General features: G+C 41.5%; 1 protein-coding gene and 1 long non-coding RNA gene across 4 annotated transcripts in view; one reads left to right on the top strand and one right to left on the bottom strand.

Annotated features, from left to right (window-relative positions):
• Positions 1-21,908, bottom strand: part of FNDC1 (fibronectin type III domain containing 1) — a 106,110-nt gene that overhangs the window by 15,167 nt on the left and 69,035 nt on the right. For all 3 annotated transcript variants that reach the window (XM_042987449.1, XM_042987447.1, XM_042987448.1), the window contains 3 exons: positions 7,499-7,567; positions 5,767-5,925; positions 3,453-3,683 (listed from right to left, as the gene is read on the bottom strand). In XM_042987449.1, coding sequence (XP_042843383.1) covers positions 3,453-3,683; positions 5,767-5,925; positions 7,499-7,567 — 459 coding nt within the window. The remainder of the gene's footprint in view (positions 1-3,452; positions 3,684-5,766; positions 5,926-7,498; positions 7,568-21,908) is intronic.
• LOC122238803 lies at positions 6,865-21,800 on the top strand. The gene is made up of 2 exons (XR_006217989.1): positions 6,865-7,033; positions 20,958-21,800. It is a non-coding gene; the product is annotated as an uncharacterized LOC122238803 (long non-coding RNA).

The following is a 21,908-nucleotide window of genomic DNA, read 5'->3' as shown; positions in this document are numbered from 1 at the left end:
AGATAAGGAAGAACCCACTGAGCATCAATGAACCACATCACCCATGAGGTATGCCCCTGGAAGAGGACAAGGAAGAGGCAACAGCACAGCGGCATTCCCCTTCTGTGGGAAAAGTTCAAGAATGAGAGAGAGCTGCATGTTGCATCTGGATGGGGTATAATGTTGGTACCTTCTGGTGAATCCAGATATGGATAACAAAATTAAACATACTTCTTCACAACTGCTGGTTCCCTTCCTTCTCTTTATCTCCCACATTTCCTGGCCTTCTTCATTTTGTCAGGACTAATCACCTTGATTAACCTTGACTGCACAGAGAAAAAGGCAGCAGAAGAAAAATCAGTGACCTCCACATGAGTATTTGAGAATTTCCTGGCAGAGATATATGCAGTTGTCCTTCATGTGAAACAAAGAAACTGTTGATGGTGAATTCTGCATGTGTGTGTACACACGTGCGTGTTCACGTGTATGTGTGGGGGACTGAAAGACCCGAGACTCACAGTGGTCTCCTCACCCATTTGGTGAAGGATCTCCTTTGATTTCTAGTTGTTGAATATCTGTGCCTGCCCTTGACCTCGATGTTTAGTGACAGCTGAGAGGTGGTTCTCTCTGCCTTATGTGCTATGAATGGATCTCAGTGGGCCCATGACACCTGCCAAGGCTTCAAGCCTGCCTCAGAAGGCCAAGTGAGATTCATGCCACAGCTCAGTGCATCCTCTACATGAGTCTCTTATGTCATACACAAAGGAAGAAAATATTTGTCAGGTACCACCTATGTTCCAAACACTATTCTAAACACGTTCAATCAAGTTTTCTTTTGATTAATTCTCTTGATTCTGGTATGTAGGCATTGCTATCCCCAGAGAAAGAGAGCCTTAGAGGGAGGTTAAATATTTTGTCCAAGTTCACATTCATTAATTCATTTAATAGATATTTACTGTGTGCTTACCATTTGTCATATACTATATTACGTGCTGGAGATAAAACAGTGACTCGTTTTATTTCAACCCGAAGGAGGAGCAAGCCAGACACACAGGCAGAATTACATGGTTGTGATGAGAGTCACAAAGGGGCAGTCCATGCACTTGGAGGTGTGTGCAGGCAGAGTCTCCCTGGGGTCATGAAAATGGGGCTGAACACTGAAGGATGGGATGCAGCCAAGGTGCAGGGTAGGAGGTGGGGGGAGGGGCTCAGATAGAGGGAAGACCAGGAAAGATGTTGAAGACAGAGGAACCAGCAGGAGATGGAGTCTCAGAGTGATGGGGGTGGGGACAGCATAAGATGAAGCTGAAGAAGCACAGAAGAGAGAAAATACTCAGTGTCCTTAGGTCACACAGGTTTTTGCTTTTATCCAAAAGGGAGACACAACCAGACTGTCTTTGATGCCTCTCTCTGGTGCAGAGTAAAATGAATCAGGTATGGGGTGTGGATCGGGTGGTCTAGCCAGCCAGCGACTGTCATATCCAGGTGAGAGGTGGTAACGCTCAGATTACTCAGGTTCATGTGGTAGTTAATGGAGAGAAATGGATGGGTTCAAGAGAAGCCTGGAAGGTAAAACTGATAGGATTGAGTGATGAACTGAATATGGTGGAGAAATTGTAGAAGATTTGAAGACAATCCCAAAGCTCATGTTTGCAGAAATGGGGTGGGGAGTGAGGTCATTCTCTGACATAGGAGACACAGATGAGCAAGCTGGGTATCAGAAGGATCATGAGTTTGATTTTGGATATGCTGAGTCAGAGATGCTTTGGAAACATCCTGGTTATGACATCGAGTGCCTATTTGATTTTACTGTTTGAAGCTTGAGGACAGGCAGGCCTAGCCTTGAGCTATCAATGAATGATTCATCTCCAAGATGAATTAAAACCACATTCCTGGGTGAGATTCTGGAGGGAGAGAACTTAGAGGAAAAAAGAAAGGGGACTTGGGGCCAATCTCAAGAAGTTCCAATATTTACTGTTGGGGCAAAGCAGACAAGCCTGTGAGAGAGACTCAGAGGTTAAGAAAATCAGGTCACAAGTCAAGGAGGTGGAGAAGGGCAACAGCATCGACTGCATCTAAGAGGCAAGCTGCCTGTGACTGATTATTTTCACAAGAGCTATTTTGGTGACATCAATAGAGTGGATTAGAGTCACACAGCTCACCAAGGGGCACACCAGAACCAGAAGCAGGTGTGCTGGGCTCCAAAGCCCTTTCCACACTGTTCCCTGGAGGAATGCATTCTTTGCTTTCTTCAACAAATATAGTGGGAGAACTTGTGAAAGGCTGCTGCTCTCTCCACAGGAGTTCCTCCTCCTCTGATGACAGTGACAGCAAGCCATGTGTGCTCACAGTGACGTTGTACATAACGATGGCTGGTGCTTGATTCACTTACTGATAAAGAGCTCCAGCTATTTTTTCCTTGAGCCTTTTGAGGTCTGTTGCTTTTCCTGCACATTGCAGGGCTGTCATGCACCAAAATGTTCCATGGTTATGAATATAGCAGCAATTGGCACAGCCTTATATTGGAAATGCCCAAGCCCCTATAAATACCTCACCTACATTATTTATGCTGGGGGCATGAGTACCTGTGATTAGGGCACTGAGGTTTGGTTTCAGGTTAGGTGGAGGGTATATGATGATGTGATGACACCGAATTCTCCAGGGAGCTTTGGACAGCTTGGGATTCATATTAACAAGAGTATGTGATCCAGAAACATGCCCTCTACAATTCTACAGGCATCGTGCCTGAATTAAGTCCAGAGACAGAGTCTTGATCCCAAGGTTGACTCTCACATGGGGCAGTGCACATTAGGAGGTTTGTCATCACTTGTGCTGCAAGATCTGATCTTACAAATGGCTATGTGGACTCCTTGGCCATTTGCAGGGTGATAGAATTTACAGATATAACCATATTTTGCATATGTAGAAACTAAAGTCCAAAGAGATTAAGTAGCTATTTCAAGGTCTTGTAATCCATCCTGGGACTAAGATTCAGGACTCTAGACTTCCACCCAGTGCTTTTCATACTACTCAACAAAGTTTTCCTTCTTGCCTATATTTCATCCTTCTTTTTAAAAAATTTTTTTTTTAACATTTATTCATTTTTGAAAGGCAGAGAGAGACAGAGTGCGAATGGGGGAGGGGCAGAGAGAGAGGGAGACACAAAAACAGAAGCAGGCTCCAGGCTCCAGGCTCTGAGCTATCAGCACAGAGCCCGACGCGGGGCTCGAACTCACGGACCGCGAGATCATGACCTGAGCCGAAGCCGGCCATTTAACCGACTGAGCCACCCAGGCGCCCCTATTTCATCCTTTTAAAAGGAGGCATTTGCATTCATCCATCCAATCCACCCATCCATCATCCATATGTTCCTCCATCCATCCATCCACTTATCCATCACTTATTCATCCCTTATAGTCTGTATTTTCCACCTACAGATCAATGGGAACACTGAGCATCTTCCTTGGACACACCTGTTATCACATCTCCTGGGGTGGCTTTATCCCAGTCCACAATGACAAATGAGTGGCAGCCTTCCATAGCGACCACAGTGATGTTGCGGGGGGCATGTTGAGGGGGCAGATCACTCTTCCTCATGTCATTTGGAATAAGTTCATCCAGGCTATCCACTTGAAAGTGATCCAGAGCATCAGTCAGAGAGCATGGGGCTGATGGGTCTTTACTTAGGTATGTCACATAAGGAGCTGGAAAAGAAAAGAGATACCCAACTGTATTGTTGAAAGCTTCCCCTAGAGGCAGAAACGTAATGTCTGCTCCATGGAGCCATCACTATTCAGTCTTTCTCGGTGAGACAGAGGCTCCAGACCTGCTAAACTCAGAAACACATGCTTAGCTCTCTTTAATGGATCCATGCACTTTTATCTTCCAATCTAGTGGTTTCAAAAGATCCTGTTACTCCATGAACATCAATGACTATGTCTTCAAAGTAATTTTGAAAGATCCCCAAACTGTAATTCAACATAGTATACGTCTGCAGCATTCTGCCATGTATATGCCCAGACATTTGGAAAGGTCAGAATTAGGCCCAGCTGACACTTAACTGGAGCTCTAGAACTCTCTCAGCACAATTCATTCCCTAGACTGACTTGGAACCAGAAAAAAAAAATACACTGATCAAGATGTACAGTTTCTAGCCTTCAGTCCTTGTGTGGCCTTCTGTAGAGCTTCAGGGATACCCATGACCACTGGAATATCTATACACGGTCAGGCCTGAACAGTCTTTACAACATTACTGCTAAGTACAGTAACAGTAACTCTCATTTATGGACAGGTTCAAGGTTTTTCTATACACGTATCTCAGTGGCTACAAGGGCCCAGGAATAAAGCAGGGCATAGACTGATATCTCATGTTTCATCTGAGCCCACTAATGCCAAGAGGGCCCACAAAACAAGGGCCAGACAGGAGACTCTACCTCTAGCCACACCTCTTTATCATACATGCTCTGCAAGAAGACAGAAATGTCAAGGAATTGGAGCTGGAGCTAGGGCTTTATACATGCAAGACTCTCAAGTGCTTTCAGGTGACAATTTCTAGTACTTTCTAAATGTTCCACTGCATCTTTTGGTACAGGCTCTCCTTCTTAGTGGCCATTGGGACTAAAAGCAATTTTTAGGTCCTCTATTTTCCAATAATTTGGATAAAATTAGGCCTTGAGAGCTTGTCGATGGATCTAACCAGGAAATTTGGGGGAGTAATCTACTATGCTTTGTAGAGTTACAGACATATGAAAATAGCCAGACAATAGCAAGCCTCTCAGTCTTCAGAAAAGTTCTTTGGAACAGCAAACAGTGCTGAAAGCATTTTCGTTTCTGTTGTAGAAGCACAGAGAGGAAGATCGGAACACTTGGTGAACTCAGCCAGGCTGCTTGACGCCATGATCCAGCATTAGCACTTGCCTCAGGAATGCTACCTCAAATTAATATTCTTGCTCTTCAAGCACATGAAGTTTAGACACTCAGTACTACATCTTGGCTGGTGAGAGCCGTTCTCTGCTTATGGCAGCACATTTGTTTTGGAAACAGAAAAGTGGGATATTAGTTTAAGCTGTTGCCTGTCTCCACTTGGTAATATTTTTTTCCACTTAGTAACGTATTAATCTAACTGTCTCGTTAGTGAAGTTCATTAAGGGCATGGGAAAAGAAGACTCCCACAGGGACTGAGGCACAGTTTAGTGAAATAGTATTTCCTCTTGAAATTGTTTAATAGCTGAGAAAGAAGAATAAAGTAAGCCTCTAGAGCCCAAGTCCCTGAGGCTAATGAAAATCACAGGATACAATGGAAGAGAAGGAGCTCTGGCTCTGTGGTATTGTAAGAAGAACCAGTAGCTCAATTCAGTAAGATGCTCGTCTTTTACGAAGAACTTAACAAGCACATATAGGTGGAAGCCCCGGCTTGGAAACGTTGCTAGAACAAAACTAGTCATGTTCTCTGGTCCTGAAGATGTTTAAAAGTGTTCCTTCCTCTTGGTCTACACGAGGCAGCCTCTCTAAGCTCTACTCTATTGGATACTGAACTTTCTCCTGCACACTTCCCTCTCCTGACTTCTGCAGAAACCAAGTTAACGTGTATCCAAGCAGGACTGACTCACTGAATCACCCCCAAATGGAAACTTCCCTCTGGGAAAGTTTCTGCTCCAAATGGGCTGCCTTGACCAGGCCAAGAAATTAGTTATGCTCTTCCTCAAAGTAAAAAAAAAAAAAAAAAAAAAAAAAAAAAAAAAAAAAGTTAAAACCCCATGTTTCTCTGATTAAGGAGGTTCTATTTACCAACAAATCGTTTCTTTCCAGCCAGATCAAACTCTTCCCCAGGAAAGGAGCTAATGGAGCCTTCTGTCGGGATGACCTCAGGGGCCGCAGCCGTGGTGGGAGGCCTGGTGGTGGGAGGCCTGCTGGTGGTCGGTGGGCTCGAGGTCTCAACTTCATAATCTGAAATGATATGAAGGCTTTGCAGTTGGGAACTTCCAGAAAAGGGGCACCATGAGTGGCCAAGGGACACCTTCTTAACATTCAACTTGAGACTAAAACACTCATGCACACACCCAAAAATAAATGCTATGCCTGAACATAATTTGTTCCCAATGAAACAGTTATTCCTCCCATTTCAGTCCCGTTGGAAAAGCAGTTGCAGATGAAAGAAAGGAAGAGGAAAAGGAAATATATATGAGCAGAAAAATGAGATTTTAGGATCAGAGCTGGACAGAACCTTAGAATTCATCTGGTTTAGCATGCTCCTGTAACTGGTCCCTGGCCATTCTCTGCCTAAGTAATTTTCTCTTTTAGAGTCATAGAAGATTCACATTAGACAATAAACTTGACTTTTTAGAAGTTTAGAAATTTAGTCCTTCTGTGAATGGACTTTTTTTTTTTTTCTGGGGAGGAGGTGGGATTAATCCTTTAACATTCATTTTTTGTTGTTGTTGTTGTTTATTTGAGAGAAAGACCACGCAAGTGGGGGAGGGGCAAAGAGAAAGAGAGAATCCCAAGCAGGCTCCTCACTGTCAACACAGAGCCCAGTGAGGGACTCAGACTCATGAACTGGGAGACCCTGACCTGAGCCAAAGAAAGAGTTGGACACTTAACCAAATGAGCCATGCAGGCACCCCTGATCCTTTAATTTAAAAAAGAAAACGCTGCTTCCTTTCCACTGCTCAAATAAGAAAGGAGTTTAGTGTTTTCAAAGGTGCTAAGAAACTTTTCTTTTTTCTCTGACATTTGTTTTTTTTCTTTCTTTTTGTTTTTTAAACTGTGGGATGAAACCACTATATCAAACTTTATTATGACTGCATCAAAGGTGACATTATTGTCTCATTGGTGGTTTAAGGCCACTGGAGCTACAGATAACAGCAGGCAAAGGAGTACCAAAGTGAGAACATCCTGAGTGTCAAAGGCCAGCACTAGGATGGGAACAAGATGCCCACAAGAAGTTTTTGCCCTGCTGTGGCAACTTATAAAATACACAGAACCGTCACAGGGTCATAAAGGAATAAGAGCCCTGGTTACTTTTACGGAACGACTGTTCCAGACTCTATCCAAGGTATTTTGCATTCTTCTTCTTATAAGATTACCCTTACTTGAAAAGGTTCTGTGATAAAAAATTAACACCTCTATAGCACTGCATCTTTTACATAATTAGAAAAGAAGAGAAAAGGGGGAAATGAGAGGAGCTAAGAGAGGAAGCAGAGTTGTGGGTTAAACCAAGTGGGTTCACAAATTGTGGCTGAAGGAGAGGCCCAGACAAGCAGCTCCAGAATTCCTGGGGGGTGGGAGACAATGGGGGGCACAGGAGCTTGTCTGGAGGCTGTATTCACACATGAAGCACACTGTTCTTCTTTGGATCAAATACAAATGGGGGGCTCACTTGGAAGCTGGGGTAAAACCACCTTCCCGAGCACTGCCATGCAGCTCAGAGTCTGAAGGAAATTCAAAATTGAGATCATCCACTCAGTAATTAAAAGGAGAGAAATTATCCAAATCCAATCTATCTAAAACCAGTTAGTACCTTCGTCATAGATAACATACGCCTCTTCTGTGGGTATCGCTGTGTCAGTCTCCAATCCTGAGAAATCATCTAGTGAAGAAAGAGGAGAAAGGTTTCCTCTCTGCAGCTTGGAATCATGTCCAGGGCCCAGGGGGTCAGTCACCAGGCCAGGGCCGCTCAGCTTTCTCAGACGGGAGAGCATTAGAATGCTGACACCCAGAAATCCTCTCCTTCACACTCGGACAGGGGTGCTCAGAACGCCCCCTAGGGGTCAGAGGAAAGCCGCCTGCTCCAACACGCTGGCTCTCCAACACAAAGCGCTTTCTGACCTTGCTTCTGCACACAGTGCCCACTCTCCAGCCTGCCCAGGCAGCTCTCAGGAGGCTGCAGGTAGGGCCCTGGCCCAGCAGGTCACAGGCCTGAGAACAGGAATTCTCAGAAAGCAGAAGAGTGGGAGATTGGTGCTCAGGACGGCAACAAAAATCGCCCCATCTGCGAACTCCCTTGTTCATCACGCCTTCATTCTCTCCAACCCCTGATCTTGCCACGCTCACATGTTTTGGAAGCAGGGTGATTTCCTGCCTCTCCTCCATTCTACCTTGGCAAACCACACCAATGTGAGTTCCCTGTGTTTCACTGCTTCCCTTCTAACCTCCCCCAGTCTCTGGTGGGGAGCCCACAGTCCAGGGCCTGTGAGATTCCCCGGTACCTGCTTCACCATTGAGGTGGTGACCCTTGGTGTGTTCTGATGGGGCCAATGAATGTCAGCAGGACAGAAATTGTAAATTACCATCCACCCTTCAGGGGTCAGGACTGTCATTTCAAGAACAACTATTAAGACCTAATTTTTCCTTAGGTCATTCCAACGTCAATATTCTTGGATCCAAAAGGAATTACTTCTGGGTTGGTTCAAATCAGACAGTTTTCAAGTTCACATCACCCAGTTTGGGCCCATCTTGCCATTGTTTCTTTTGGTACCACTTTCTTTTCTGTGTCAATTTAACTTTTAAGAGCATAGTCTTGTTTCTCCTCATTATTGGTTCAGATGTGTTTCTTCCATTTTAATCTTTAGCCAGGTCAAAAATGAATAAACTGTATAATTTTTGCATCCCAGAGTAAAGAAGAAAAGGGGAAAGTACAGCATTTCCTTGCTGGATTCTCACTGTTAAGTGGAATTCTCGAGGCGCTAAAATATTGCATTATGTGCCGCAGGCCACAGAAATGATGCCTTTTACCTGCAAACTGGGATCACTTCTTGAATGAGTGTCAATTCAGTCTTCTGGCAAGAGTAAACATCCTACTGAGTGATTTAGTGCTCTTTTTTTTCCCCTTAAGATCAAATAAAGCCAGGCATAATTTTCCTAAAATAGCACCATCTTGGTTCCAAGTAATGGAAACTTCCAGATGTCAGTGTATTTAAAAAAAAAAAAAAAAAAACTGACCATCAGGATTTGTCCCACCTGATTGCCATTTGGAAGCATTTGGAACTACATAAAACTAGATGCTTTGTAAGTCAACTCGGCATCAATATCAAAAGCTTCCACCTCTTCACATAAAAGAGCTACAACTGCCAGCCGCCAGCACAGTGGTATGGTTCATTCTCTTGAGTAGTTCATCCAAATGGTCATGAAGAAAACACGAGTGCAAGATGTCACCAAAGAATTAGGACCTCAGCTCCAAAGATATTTAACAAAACTATTAAAAAATTCTGAGTAGAAATTTCGAGAAAAGGTAAAAGCTATTTGAAAACCAACAATATTTGTAAATTACACAGTTGGTCCAGCTCAAGTGAATTTCCAACTATTCTCCCTATGTTTTCTGTCCTGAGAGTGAGGTGTGGGAGGGTGGAACAGCTTTCCATAATGACTGATGTTTTTCTGAAATATGCCCCAAGATCATGTTACAAGTGACTGAAGATGTTCAGCTGGCTCAACATTTCCACACACGCATGATATCATCTGATCCACTGTAGAAATGGAACCTGAAAAACAAAGATCACTGGCTTTTACTTCTCAGTTAGTAAAACAGAGAATGCCTATAGCTTAAGATATTGTTTAGACAGACCGACCAAACATGAATAATTAGACACCATGAAGAATGTGAGATGAGGCAGAAGACATTGCCTGCACTGCAAGGAGTTTATTCTCTAATGGGAGGGTCAGATCAAGCAAAAAAAAAAAAAGTGTGTGTGTGTGTGTGTGTGTGTGTGTGTCTGTGTGGGGGTGTGTGTGCATCCAAGTATAGAGAGAGAGAGAAGAGTAAAAGCAACAAAACACTGCAAATGAACATATAATATGCATTTGTGCTTCCATGAATATACATACACACACATATGGCATCCATAACAAATAAGGAAGTACTTAAACACTGCTTCAGTTATTGGAATGATTGAATGACACCAGGTTATTCCTACTATTTTTAAGCAGTATTTTAAAGGAAAAGGGTGCATGATTTAACTAGGGCAGTCAAGACTTTGGGATTGGAAAAGATGATTTAAAAAAATTTTTTTTAATGTTTATTTTTGAGAGAGAGAAACAGAGCCAGAGTGAGCAAGGGGCAGAGAGAGAGGGAGACATAGAACCTGAAACAGGCTCCAGGCTCTGAGCTGTCAGCACAGAGCCCGACGCGGGGCGAGATCATGACCTGAGCCGAATTTGGCTTAACCGACTGAGCCACCCAGGGGCCCCCGGAAAAAATGATTTGAAAATTAGAGGGCTAAAAACAAAATTTTTGGATTTTTCCAGCAGAATGTAATAACAAATGGTCACTGGGTGGAGGGTATGAAGTGGGGGTCTTGAAGGGAAGGTATTCATTCATTGATCACTAACGCAGGTGATCGTAAGCACTACAAGAGTGAGCATTTCAGGCTACCAGGCTGCAAAATGCCATGACCAAAATATTGTTTGCTAAATACTGGATGTGTGCACATGAAGCCCCAGTGCTTATGAATGTTCATTATGGATGGCACTAAATACAACAAAAGAGAAGATGTGTGAGAAAAACAGAAACTTGAGAGCCAAATAAGAGGCAGGGAGACAGGATACAGGTGGTTCTGCAGTTCATTTGTGAAGGGGAGCCCTGGGACTGTCCCTCAGCTGACATCAGAGTCTCTTACTGAAAGTATCGCTCTGCTCTCAGTGTCTTTACAACATTTACAGAACAAATATCAAGGCTACTACAAGGTGTTCCACCAAAAAATGACAAATTTCATTGCATTTCATATATAATGCATAGAATTTTCCAGAGTGATTGTGACCATCTTTCAAATTATAAGCCATCTTTAGAAGCTAATCCCCACCCAAGAAGCTTGCTCCTATGCCTCTCTCCAGCATTGGCCCTGACAAGTTTCATTCCAATGATGAATGAAGCAGGGACTATGCTTGGTATCCCCAGGCAAGTGGAGGCTGGTGGAAGGAAGCCCAATAAAGAATAACAATTTGAATATGGGCCAACAGGGCCAGCCTATATATGGACAGAATGAAGCAAATATAAGAAGTGTGATGAAGGGAAGAGGCAGATGATGGCAGAGAAGGAGGGCCCTCGGCTTATCTCATGACTACAACTAGATAACTATCAAATCATTCTAAAAACCCCAGAAATCGACCTGAAGACTGGCAGAACCAACTCCACAGCTAAAGAGAGAGAAGAGGCCACAGTGAAGAAGGTAGAAAGTGCAGAGATGCAGCTTGGGAGAGAAACAGATAATGGCTACTATGGTAGAGAGGGAACCGTGGTTGTGGAGAAGGATAAGAGACAGACTAGCACACAGGGGAGTGCATGGGAAAAATGAATCCTCATGGCAATTGCCTTGCAAAGAAAGAGAGCAGCAAAATTTCATGACTTCTGGAAACCAGCATGGCTTAAAGCCTGGAGATATTTTTTTTTTAAGTTTATTTATTTATTTTTGAGAGAGAGGATGGGGAAGGGGCAGAGAGAGGGGTGTACAGAGGATCTGAAGTGGGCTCTGCACTGACAGTAGAGAGTCTGATGTGGAGCTCGAACTCATGAACCATGATATCATGACCTGAGCCAAAGGTAGATGCTTAACTGACTGAGCCACCCAGGTCCCCCTTAAAGCCTGGAGTTTTAGAGGTCAGTAAGCTTGACTCTGAGATACCTTGGAGGACATTGAGACTGTTCCTGTAGAGAAGGCTACACAAACAGTCCATGGACATACAGCATGAAAACAGTGATCTGAAAAGCACCTGAAGCACAAAATGAGGAGGTTATTCACTCATCTCAGAGCACATCCCAGAAAGATAGCATTCACAGAGAGACCCCTCCAGGAACAAAGGAACTGGCAGGTGCCATTTCCCTTCCCCAACCCTCAGCATAAGCACAGGCCCACCTGTAGGAAGCAGCACAGTGTAGACACTGGCTACTTAACTTGCTTATGCCAAGCCCTGCCACCCACACTCTGGAAGAACTGCCCTTCCCAGTCACAACTGCCTCAGTCCTAGAATGGTGGCCCCCTCCACCAGAAGACCAACCCAAACCCCTGCCAACATCACATCTCCTGACCCAGGACTTTTGCAGGGACTTAATTCTACAGCAGTGGTGACAGGTCTCATTTCACAAGCAGACCAGAGCACACCTAGTCAAAACTCACCACATTCAGGCCAGGGACCAAACACTGCCCACAACAGGTGGAGAGAGCCACTGCAGATGACTGGCCTGATGGATAAAGTGGCCAGGAAGCAACAACAGAGAACATGCAGCCCACATTGGAGATACTCCCAGAAGCGCCAGACCCTGGGAATAGGGAAAACTGCACTAAAGGCACTACAGGAACTCTTCTTCATAAAGCCATTACCCTTAAGAACAGGAAATGTAGCTGACTTTCCTAACACAGAGAAATAGGCAGAGAGACTAAGACAAAATGAGAAGGCAGAGTAGTTAGTCCCAAATGAAAGAATAGAACAAGGCTACAGTTGGAGATTTAAGCAAAACAGATATAAGTAACATGCCTGATAGAATATTTAAAGCAGTGATCAAAAGGATACTCACTGGACTTGAGAAAGAGTGGAAGACACGAGTGAGACCATTAATACAGAGATAAGGATCACAGAAATAAAGAGCTTGTTAAATGAAATGACAGACATGCTTCATGGAATGAACAGCAGACTGGAAGAAGCAGAGAAATGAATTAATAACCTAGAAAACAGAGTAATGGAAAACAATCAAGCTGAACAAAAGATGAAAAAAAGAATTATGCAAAATGAGAAAAGATTTAGATAACTCAGTGACTCCATCAAATGTAATAACATTTGTATTACAGGAGTCCCAGAAGAAAAAAGAGAAAAAAGGGGACAGAGAATTTATTTGAAGAAATAATAGTTGAAAACTTCCCTAATCTGGGGAAGGAAACAGTAATTCAGATCCAGGAGACACAGAGAAACCACCACCCCCAACAAAATCCACAAAGCAGATCCACACCTAGACATATTGCACTTAAACTGGCAAAACATGGTGATAACAAAAAAATGTTAAAATGGGCAATAGAAAAGAAGACAGTTACATACAAAGGAAACCCCATAAGGTTATCAGAAGACTTTTCAGCAGAAACTTTCCAAGCCAGAAACAGGTAGCATGATATATTCAAAGTGCTGAGTAGGGAAAGCCTGCAGCCAAGAATGCTCTATCCAGCAAGGCTATCATTTGGAATAGAGGAGAGATAAAGAGTTTCCCAGACTGGGGTGCCTGGGCGTCTCAGTCGGTTGAATGTCCAACTCTTGATTTTGGCTCACGTCATAATCCCAGAGTCTGGGATCAAGCCCCACGTCAGAGCTCAAGTATAGAGTCTGCTTGAGATTCTCTCTCTCTCTCTATCTCTCTGTCCCTCTCCCCTGCTTGCATTCTATAAAATAAATAAAATGAAAAATAATTTTCCCAGAAAAACAAAAACTAAAGGAGCTCATGACCACTAAATCAGCCCTTCATGAAATATTAAAGGGGACTCTTTGAGTGGAAAGGAAAGACCAAAAATGACAGTATGAAGGTAGGAAATACAAATGCAGTAAAAATGAATATTTCTATAAAAACATCAGTCAAGGAACTTACAAAATAAAAAGATGTAAAATATGACACCATATACCTAAAATGTAGGGAGGAGAGGAGTAAACAATGGATTCGAACTTAAATGACTATCAACTAAATATAAACTGCTCTATCCAGAAGATGTTCTATACAAACCTAATGGTAACCACAAGTCAAAAGCCACTAATAAATATGCAAAGAATAAAGAGAAAGAAATCCAAATATATCACTAAAGAAAGCCAGCAAACCATGAAAGAGAGAAAGAAAAGAAAGGATCAGAGAACATCTTCAAAAACAATGACAAAACAAGTAATAAAATGGCAATAAGTACATATCTATCAATAATTACTTTGAATGGAAAGGGACTGAATGCTGCAATCAAACGACATAGGGCGACAGAATGGATAAAGAACAATACCTACCTGTATTCTGCCTACAAGAGATTCATTTTTAGACCTAAAGATACCTGCACATTGAAAGTGAGGAGATGGAGAAATATTTATCATGCAAATGGATATCAAAAGAAAGTCAGAGAAATAAAACTTGTATCAGACAATATAAACTTTTTTTAAAGTTTCTTTATTTATTTTTAGAGAAAGAGAAAGATGCAGGGAGAGAAAGGGAGAGAGACAATTCCAAGCAGGCTTTGTGCTGTCAGCATAGAGTCCGATGTGGAGCTCGATCTCGCAAACCATGAGATCACGATCTGAGCCAAAATCAGGAGTCATATGCTTAACCAACTGAGCCTCCCAGGCACCCCAGACAAAATGGACTTTAAAACAAAGACTGTGACAAGAGAAAAAGAAGGAGACTACATAATAATAAAAGCAACAATCCAACAAGAAGATAAAATAATTATAAACAGTTATGCAACCAACTTGGAAGAACCCAAATACATAAAGCAGTTCATACCAGAACTGGTAAAAATAAAATAATAGTAGAGGCCTTTAACACCTCACTGACATCATTGGACAGATCATCTAAACAGAAAATCAACAAGGAAACAAATGGCTTGGAATGATACACTGGACCAGATGGATTTAACAGGTATATTCAGAACACCTCATCCTAAAATAGCAGAATACATATTATTTTCAAGTCATCTCCAGAATAGATGACATATTAGGTCACAAGTCTCAACAAATTCAAGAAGATTGAAGTCATACTATGCATTTTTTTCTGACCACAACACTGTGAACCTAGAAGTCAACCACAAAGAAAAAAAAAATCTAGGAAGACCACAAACCACAAATACATGGAGGTTAAATAACATGTTACTAAACAATGAAGGAGTCAACCAGGAAATAAAAGAAGAAATTTTAAAAGTACATGGAAAGAAATGAAAACACACACACACCCCACAACGGTTCAAAACCTTTGGAATGCAGCAAAATCTGTTCTAAGAGTGAAGTTTATAGCAATACAGGCCTATATCAAAAAGCAGGAAAAAAAAAATCTCAAATAAACAACCTAACCTTACACCTAAAGGAGCTAGAAAAAGAAGAACAAACAAAACCCAAAACTAATAGAAGGAAGGAAATAATAAAGGTTACACAGAAATAATGAAGTAGAAAGTAAAAAAACAGCAGAACAGATCAATGAAACCAGAGACTGGCTCTTTGAAAAGATCAACACAATTGACAAACTTTTAGTCAGACTAATAAAAAAAAAAAAAAAGAAAAGAAAAAAGAGAGAGGACTGAAACAAAATAAAAAATGAAAGAGGAGAAATAACAATTGATGCCACAGAAATACAGAAATATAAAAAAGGATTATAAGAGAATATTATGAAAAATTATATGCCAACAAATTGGACAACCTAGAACAAATGGATAAATTCCTGAAACATAACTTCCCAAAACTGAATCAGGAAGAAAGAGAAAATTTGAACAGACCAATTACCAGCAAGGACATTGAATCAGTAATCAAAAAACTCCCAACAAACAGAAGTCTGGGACCAGATTGCTTCACAAGAGAATTCTACCAAACATTTACAGAAGACTTAATACCTATTCTTCTCAAACTGTTCCAAAAAAATAGAAGATGAAAGAAAACTCCAAATTCATGCTATGAGGCCAGCATTACCCTTATACCAAAAAGAGATAAAGACACCGCACACACACACACACATACAAAAGAGAACTACAGGCCAATATCTCTGATGAACATAGATGCAAAAATCCTCATCAAAATATTAGCAAACCAAATCCAATAATACATTTTAAAAAATCAGTCACCATGATTAAATGAGATTTATTTCTGGAATGCAAGGGTGGTTCAACATTTGCATATTCATCAGCATGATACATCACATCAAGAAGAGAAAGGATAAAAACCATATGATCACTTCAACAGATGCAGAAAAAGCATTGACAAAGTACATCCATTCATGATAAAAACCCTCAACAAAGTCAGTTTAGAGGGAACATACTTCAACATGATAAAGGCCATATATGAAAAACCCACAGTTAATATCATCTTTGATGGGGGAAAAATGACAGCTTTCCCCCTAAAATCAGGAACAAGACAAGGATGTCCACTCTCACCACTTTATTTCATTTCATTTCATTTCAAATATTTATTTACTTTGAGAGACAGAGATTGTGTCAAGTTGGAGAGGGGCAGGGAGACAGGGAGAGAGAGTCCCAAGCAGGCTCTGCACTGTCAGTGCAGGGCTCAATCCAGGGTTCGGTCTCACAATCTGCGAGATCATGACCTGAGGTGAGATCAAGAGATGGACACTTAACTGACTGAGCCACCCAGGCGCCGCTCTCCTTTATTCAACATAGTACTGGAAGTCCTAGCCACAGCAAACAGACAAGAAAAAGAAATAAAAGGCATCCAAACTGGTAAGGAAGAAGTAAAACTTTCACTATTTGCAGATGACATGATACTCTATATAGAAAACCCAAAAGGATCTGCCCCAAAATTGCTAGAACTGATAAGTGAACTCAGTGAAGTCAAAGGGTACAAAATCAACATATAGAAATCTGCTGTATTTCTATACACCAATAATGAAGCAGCAGAAAGAGAAATTAAGGAATCAATCCTATTTACAATTGCAACAAAAATATAAGATACCTAGGAATAAGCCTAACCAAAGAGGTGAAAGACCTGTACTCTGAAAAGTATAAAACACTGATGAAAGAAATTGAAGATGACCCAAAAAATGGAAAGACATTCCATCCATGCTCATGGGTTGGAAGAACAAGTATTGTTAAAATGTCTACACTATCCAAAGCAATCTACAGATTTAATACAATCCCTACCAAAATAACAACAGAATTTTTCACAGAACTAGACAAACCTAAAATTTATATGGAACCACAAAATATCCTGAATAACCAAAGCACTCTTGAAAAAGAAAAACAAAGCTAGAGGCATCACAATTCTGGACTTCACAGCTGTTGTAATCAAGACAGTATGGTACTGGCACAAAAATAGACACATAGATTAATAGAGCAGAATAGAAAATTCAGAAAGAAACCCACCATTATATGGTCGGTTAATCTTTGACAAACTAGGAAAGAATATCCAATGGGAAAAAGGCAGTCTCTTCAACAAATGGGTTGGAAAAACTGAACAGCAATATGAAAAAGAATGAAACTGGATCATTTTCTTACACTGTACATAAAAGTAAATTCATTAGGGGTTAAGGACCTAAATGTGAGACATGAAAGCATAAATATCCTAGAAAAGAGCACAGGCAGTAATTTTTCTGACATCGGCCATAACAACTTTTTCTAGAGAGGTCTCCTGAGTCAAGGGAAACAAGAGCAAAAATAAATTATTGGGACTACATCAAAATAAAAAGCTTCTGCACAGCAAAGGAAACAATCAACAAAACTACAAGATAACCTACTGAGTAGGAGAAGATATCTGCAAATGACATAACCCTTTATAGGGTTAGTATCCAAAATATATAAAGAATTTATACAATTTGACACACATAAAAACAAATAGTCCAATTAAAAATGGGCAGAGGACATGAACAGACATTTTTCCAAAGAAGACATCCAGATGGCCAACAGACACATGAAAAGATGCTCATCATCACTTATCATCAGGGAAATGCAAATTGAATCCACAATGAGGTATCATCTCACAGCTGTCAGAACGACTAAAATCAAAAACACAAGAGACAACAGGTGTGGTGAGGATGTAGAGAAAAAGAAACCCTCGTGCACTGTTGGTGGAAATGCAAATTAGCACAGCCACTGTGGAAACAGTATGGAGCTCCTCAAAAAGTTAAAAAGAGAACTAGCCTATGATCCTGCAAGTACACTACTGGGTATTTACCCCGAGAACACAAAAACACTAATTCAAAGGGATACATGCACCCCTTATGTCTATAGCAGCATTATTTACAACAGGCAAGATATGGAAGCAGCCCGGTTATCCACTGACTGATGAATGGATAAAGAAGACGTGGTATAGATATACAATGGAATATTATTCAGCCATAAAAAAGAATGAAATCTTGCCATTTGCGATGACATGGATGGAACCAGAGAGTATAACGCTAAGTGAAATAAGTCATTCAGAGAATGACAAATACCACATGATTTCACTCATATGAGCAATTTAAGAAACAAAACAAACAAGCAAAGCGGGGTTGGGGGAGAGAGACAGAGAAAGAGAGAGACAAACCAAGAGACAGACTCTTGTCTATAGAGAACAAACTGATGGCAACCAGAGGGGAGGTGGAAATCGGCTATGGGGATTAAGGAGTGCACTTGCTGTGTTGAGCACCGGGTGATTAAAATAAAAACTTTAAAGGAAAAGGAAGTGTGATGGAGGAATAATGAGTGGGCAGTGAGACCTGGCAGTGGAGATCAAAGGGCAAAATAAGTCAGAGGAGACACCAAGGCTTCAGGCCTGGAGAGCTCTCTGGGTTACTGCCAAACAATCTTTAGCTTGTCCTGGTTTATTTTATAAATGAACAATTTGGTTTTCTTTCTTTATTTCTTTTATGTTTATTTATTTTCGAGAGAGAGAGAGAGAGAGAAAGGGAGAAAGAGAGAGACCATGTGAGTGGGGGAGGGGCAGAAAGAGGGAGACACAGGATCCGAAGCTGAGCTGTCAGCCCAGAGCCCGACGCGGGGCTCAAACTCACAAACTATGAGATCATGACCTGAGCTAAAGTCGGCTGCTTAACCAACTGAGCCACCCAGGCGCCCCACAACTTGGTTTTCTGACAAGAGAGTGAGTTGTTTCTACCTGCTGTCATTTCCATTATATTGTGAGCTTTTCAGAGGCAGAGGCATGTCACCTACTTTTCTGTTATCTCCCAAGACACCTGATCCACATGCAGATGATTAGTGATCATCTGCTAATTTTGTTTTATTTGATAAAATTATGAATGAAACCAGAATAACAAAACAAGAGCGACTCTATCGCTTTTTAGTTTACCACAAGGGTTTTCTCAAAATGATGTCACCTGCCAAAATGATAAAGACAAAACATCTATCAAATGAATGTACTCAATTCTAAATCAGGGCTGATCTAGACCCAAAACTTAATCATGCTGGCCTTCACTTTCAGAACCTATCATTGGAAAGTATAAAAAACCCACCATGTCGGTATCATTAGTTATTAGGGACTGTAAATCAAAACCAACAGGAGGTACCACTTTGCGCCCATTAGGATGGTGAGAATGAAAAGGACAGACAATAACAAGTGTTGGTGAAGGTGTGGAGAAATCAGAAGCCTCGTACCCTGCTGCTGGGAATGTAAAATGATGCAGCCACTATGGAAAACAGTTTAGCAGTTCCTCAAAAACATAAACACAGAGTTCCCATTGGACACAGCAACTCTCTTACCTATACCCCAGAGAACTGAACACAGGTGTTAAAAAAAAAAAATTGTACACGATGTTCATGGCAGCATTATTCATAATAGCCAAAAGGTGAAAACAACCCAGATGTCCATTGACCAGTAAATGGATAAAATGTGGTTTATCCACACAACGGAATACTGATCAGCAGTCAAAGAAATAAAGTACAGATATATTCTGCAACATGGATGAAACTTGAATACAAATCATGCTAAGTGAAAGAAGCTAGACACAAAGGCCACATATTGGATTCCATTTCTATGAAATGTCCAGAATAGACAAACCCATAGAGACAGAAAGTGGATTCGTGGTTTCCCAGGGGTTAGAAGGAGGGGGAAGCGAGGAGTGGTGGCTAATGGGTATGGAATTTCTTTTGGGGTGATGGAAATGTTCTAGAATTTGATAGTGGTGATGGTTGCACAACCCTGTATACTAAAAACCACTAAACTATACAGTTTAGAAGGATAAACTTTATGGTATGTAAGTTATATCTCAAGAAAGCTATAATTTAAAAAATTTTAAATGAAAATAACTATGATTAGAATTAATACGAGGAAGAAAATAAAGCTGTCAGTGGAGCAGTCTAAATAAAAAAGGAAGGTCAACCATACAGGAAAAATTTTTAAATAATAATTATAGTACATTTTAACATTATATAAAGATTACATGTTGCTTTCCCTAAATTTAGTTTTTTCAAAGACCTTGTATTGATTTGTACTTATTTTGAAAATGCTGCCTAAAGGCCAATTATAATTAACACTTGGATACTAATTCGGCCTGGGCTAGGGACACAGAAGGATGACATAAATGAAGTAAAAAATATACACATACATCATTATTTGCAAAAGAAGGAGAAGGGGAAGGAGGGGAAGGAGGGGAGATGAGGGGAAGGAAGGGGAGGAGGGGGAGGAGGAGGAGGAAGAAGAGGAAGAGGAGGAGGAAGAGGAGGAGGAGGAGGAGGAGGAACAAAAATACCATGAAAAACTGACTTTCAAGCCAAATAAAAGTCTAAAAATCCAAAGTAAATGAAATGAATATGCTACAAGCCCTCTGTAAAAGTAGACAAAAGAAAATGCAAATATTCATTAAAATGGTAGTAATTCAAATCCAAAATAGTCAACTCTTCTGGTTGCAAACAATTATTAAGTAAATATCTGTTCCAATTATACCTCAATTAAAAGAAAAATAAACATGTCTGACGCGCCTGGGTGGCTCAGTTGGTTAAGCCTTTGACTTCGGCTCAGGTCATGATCTCACAGTTTGTAAGTTCGAGCCCCGCATCAGGCTCTGTGCTGATGGCTCAGAGCCTGGAACCGGCTTCAGATTCTGTGTCTCCCTCTCTCCCTGCCCCTCCCCTACTCACACTCTGTCTCTCTCTGTCTCTCAAAATTAAATAAACACTAAAAAAATGTTTTTAAATAAAAAATACAAAAATGAATGCACCAATGTATGCAGAAGTAAAAGCTCAAGGGAAGTACGTAATATTTTCATACCAGAAATCCAAAGGTAAATTCCAATTCGTGGTCACTGGGTAAAATGATAGTGTGCAAATCTTCCCAACAGCCCTCTTCCTCAGCATGTTTCCTTGTTCTTTGGTGTGAATTTTTAGATGTGTCCAATGTTGCTGTGTATTTGGAGCGTTTCTGCGGGAAGACCGACTTCAAACAGAATTCCCATTTTGAATACAGCGTTCAAGTTCAAGTTGATTGGGCTTATCATGGTCAACAAGGCTGTGCAAAAGACCGGGCATGCAAAATGATTCCTGAAAGGAAGCGCCTTCACTCTGCATCAGCTTAAAAAGACATGTTTTACAGCCTACATTGCAATTCATCTCAACCTAAGGGAAAGAGGATGAGTTTGCTTCCTCCGAGCCTGACACAAATGCAGGATGACCTCTGGCGAAGCAGCCTGAGCAGGGACTGAGCGGAAAAGATGATGACTTTGCAGCTCCCCTGAGACCAGACCGAAGAGTCCTTGCTTCAGGGGGAATGGGCCCCTCTCAGCAGGCAGACACTCCAGGGGCAGAGGACAGTCCTGACTGGGTGTCCCGCAGCAGGGGAAATGACACAGCCCTACCCAGCGGACAGCAGACCTACCCTGCAGCCACCAGAGCCCAGCTACTCAAGGATCAGCATTTTCCAAAGGGAGCGCTGATCAAGAAAGTGTTCAGCTGGCAAATGCGCTCAGGACACTACTCTTCTTGGAAACTCACAATGAGGCTATTCAGTGATCTGAACAATCCAACCATAAGAGATCATTAACCTAGTTTAAATCACATAGCTAATCACAGAACCTTTTCATTACAAAAATACAGCACGTGCGGATCTACAGCTATCCAGTAATAGCCACTTGGGGAAACGCTAGTCCACACTCGTCATGTTCCATGTTTTAGCTACATTTTTGACTTGGGTTGTGATAGGGTTGCCAGGCAAATCATTATTCATATTAAGTATGTCCCATGCCGTACGTTTCTTTGCTAAATCTGACAGCCCCAGTTGAGACACGGCGTCCTGAGCAAACCCCGTGGGACTAGAGATGCCTCTACTCACCATTCCACGGT

The sequence above is a fragment of the Panthera tigris genome, chromosome B2, assembly GCF_018350195.1.
Source record: "Panthera tigris isolate Pti1 chromosome B2, P.tigris_Pti1_mat1.1, whole genome shotgun sequence".
Taxonomy (NCBI): Eukaryota; Metazoa; Chordata; class Mammalia; order Carnivora; family Felidae; genus Panthera; species Panthera tigris.
This window is presented reverse-complemented; position numbering and strand designations above follow the sequence as displayed.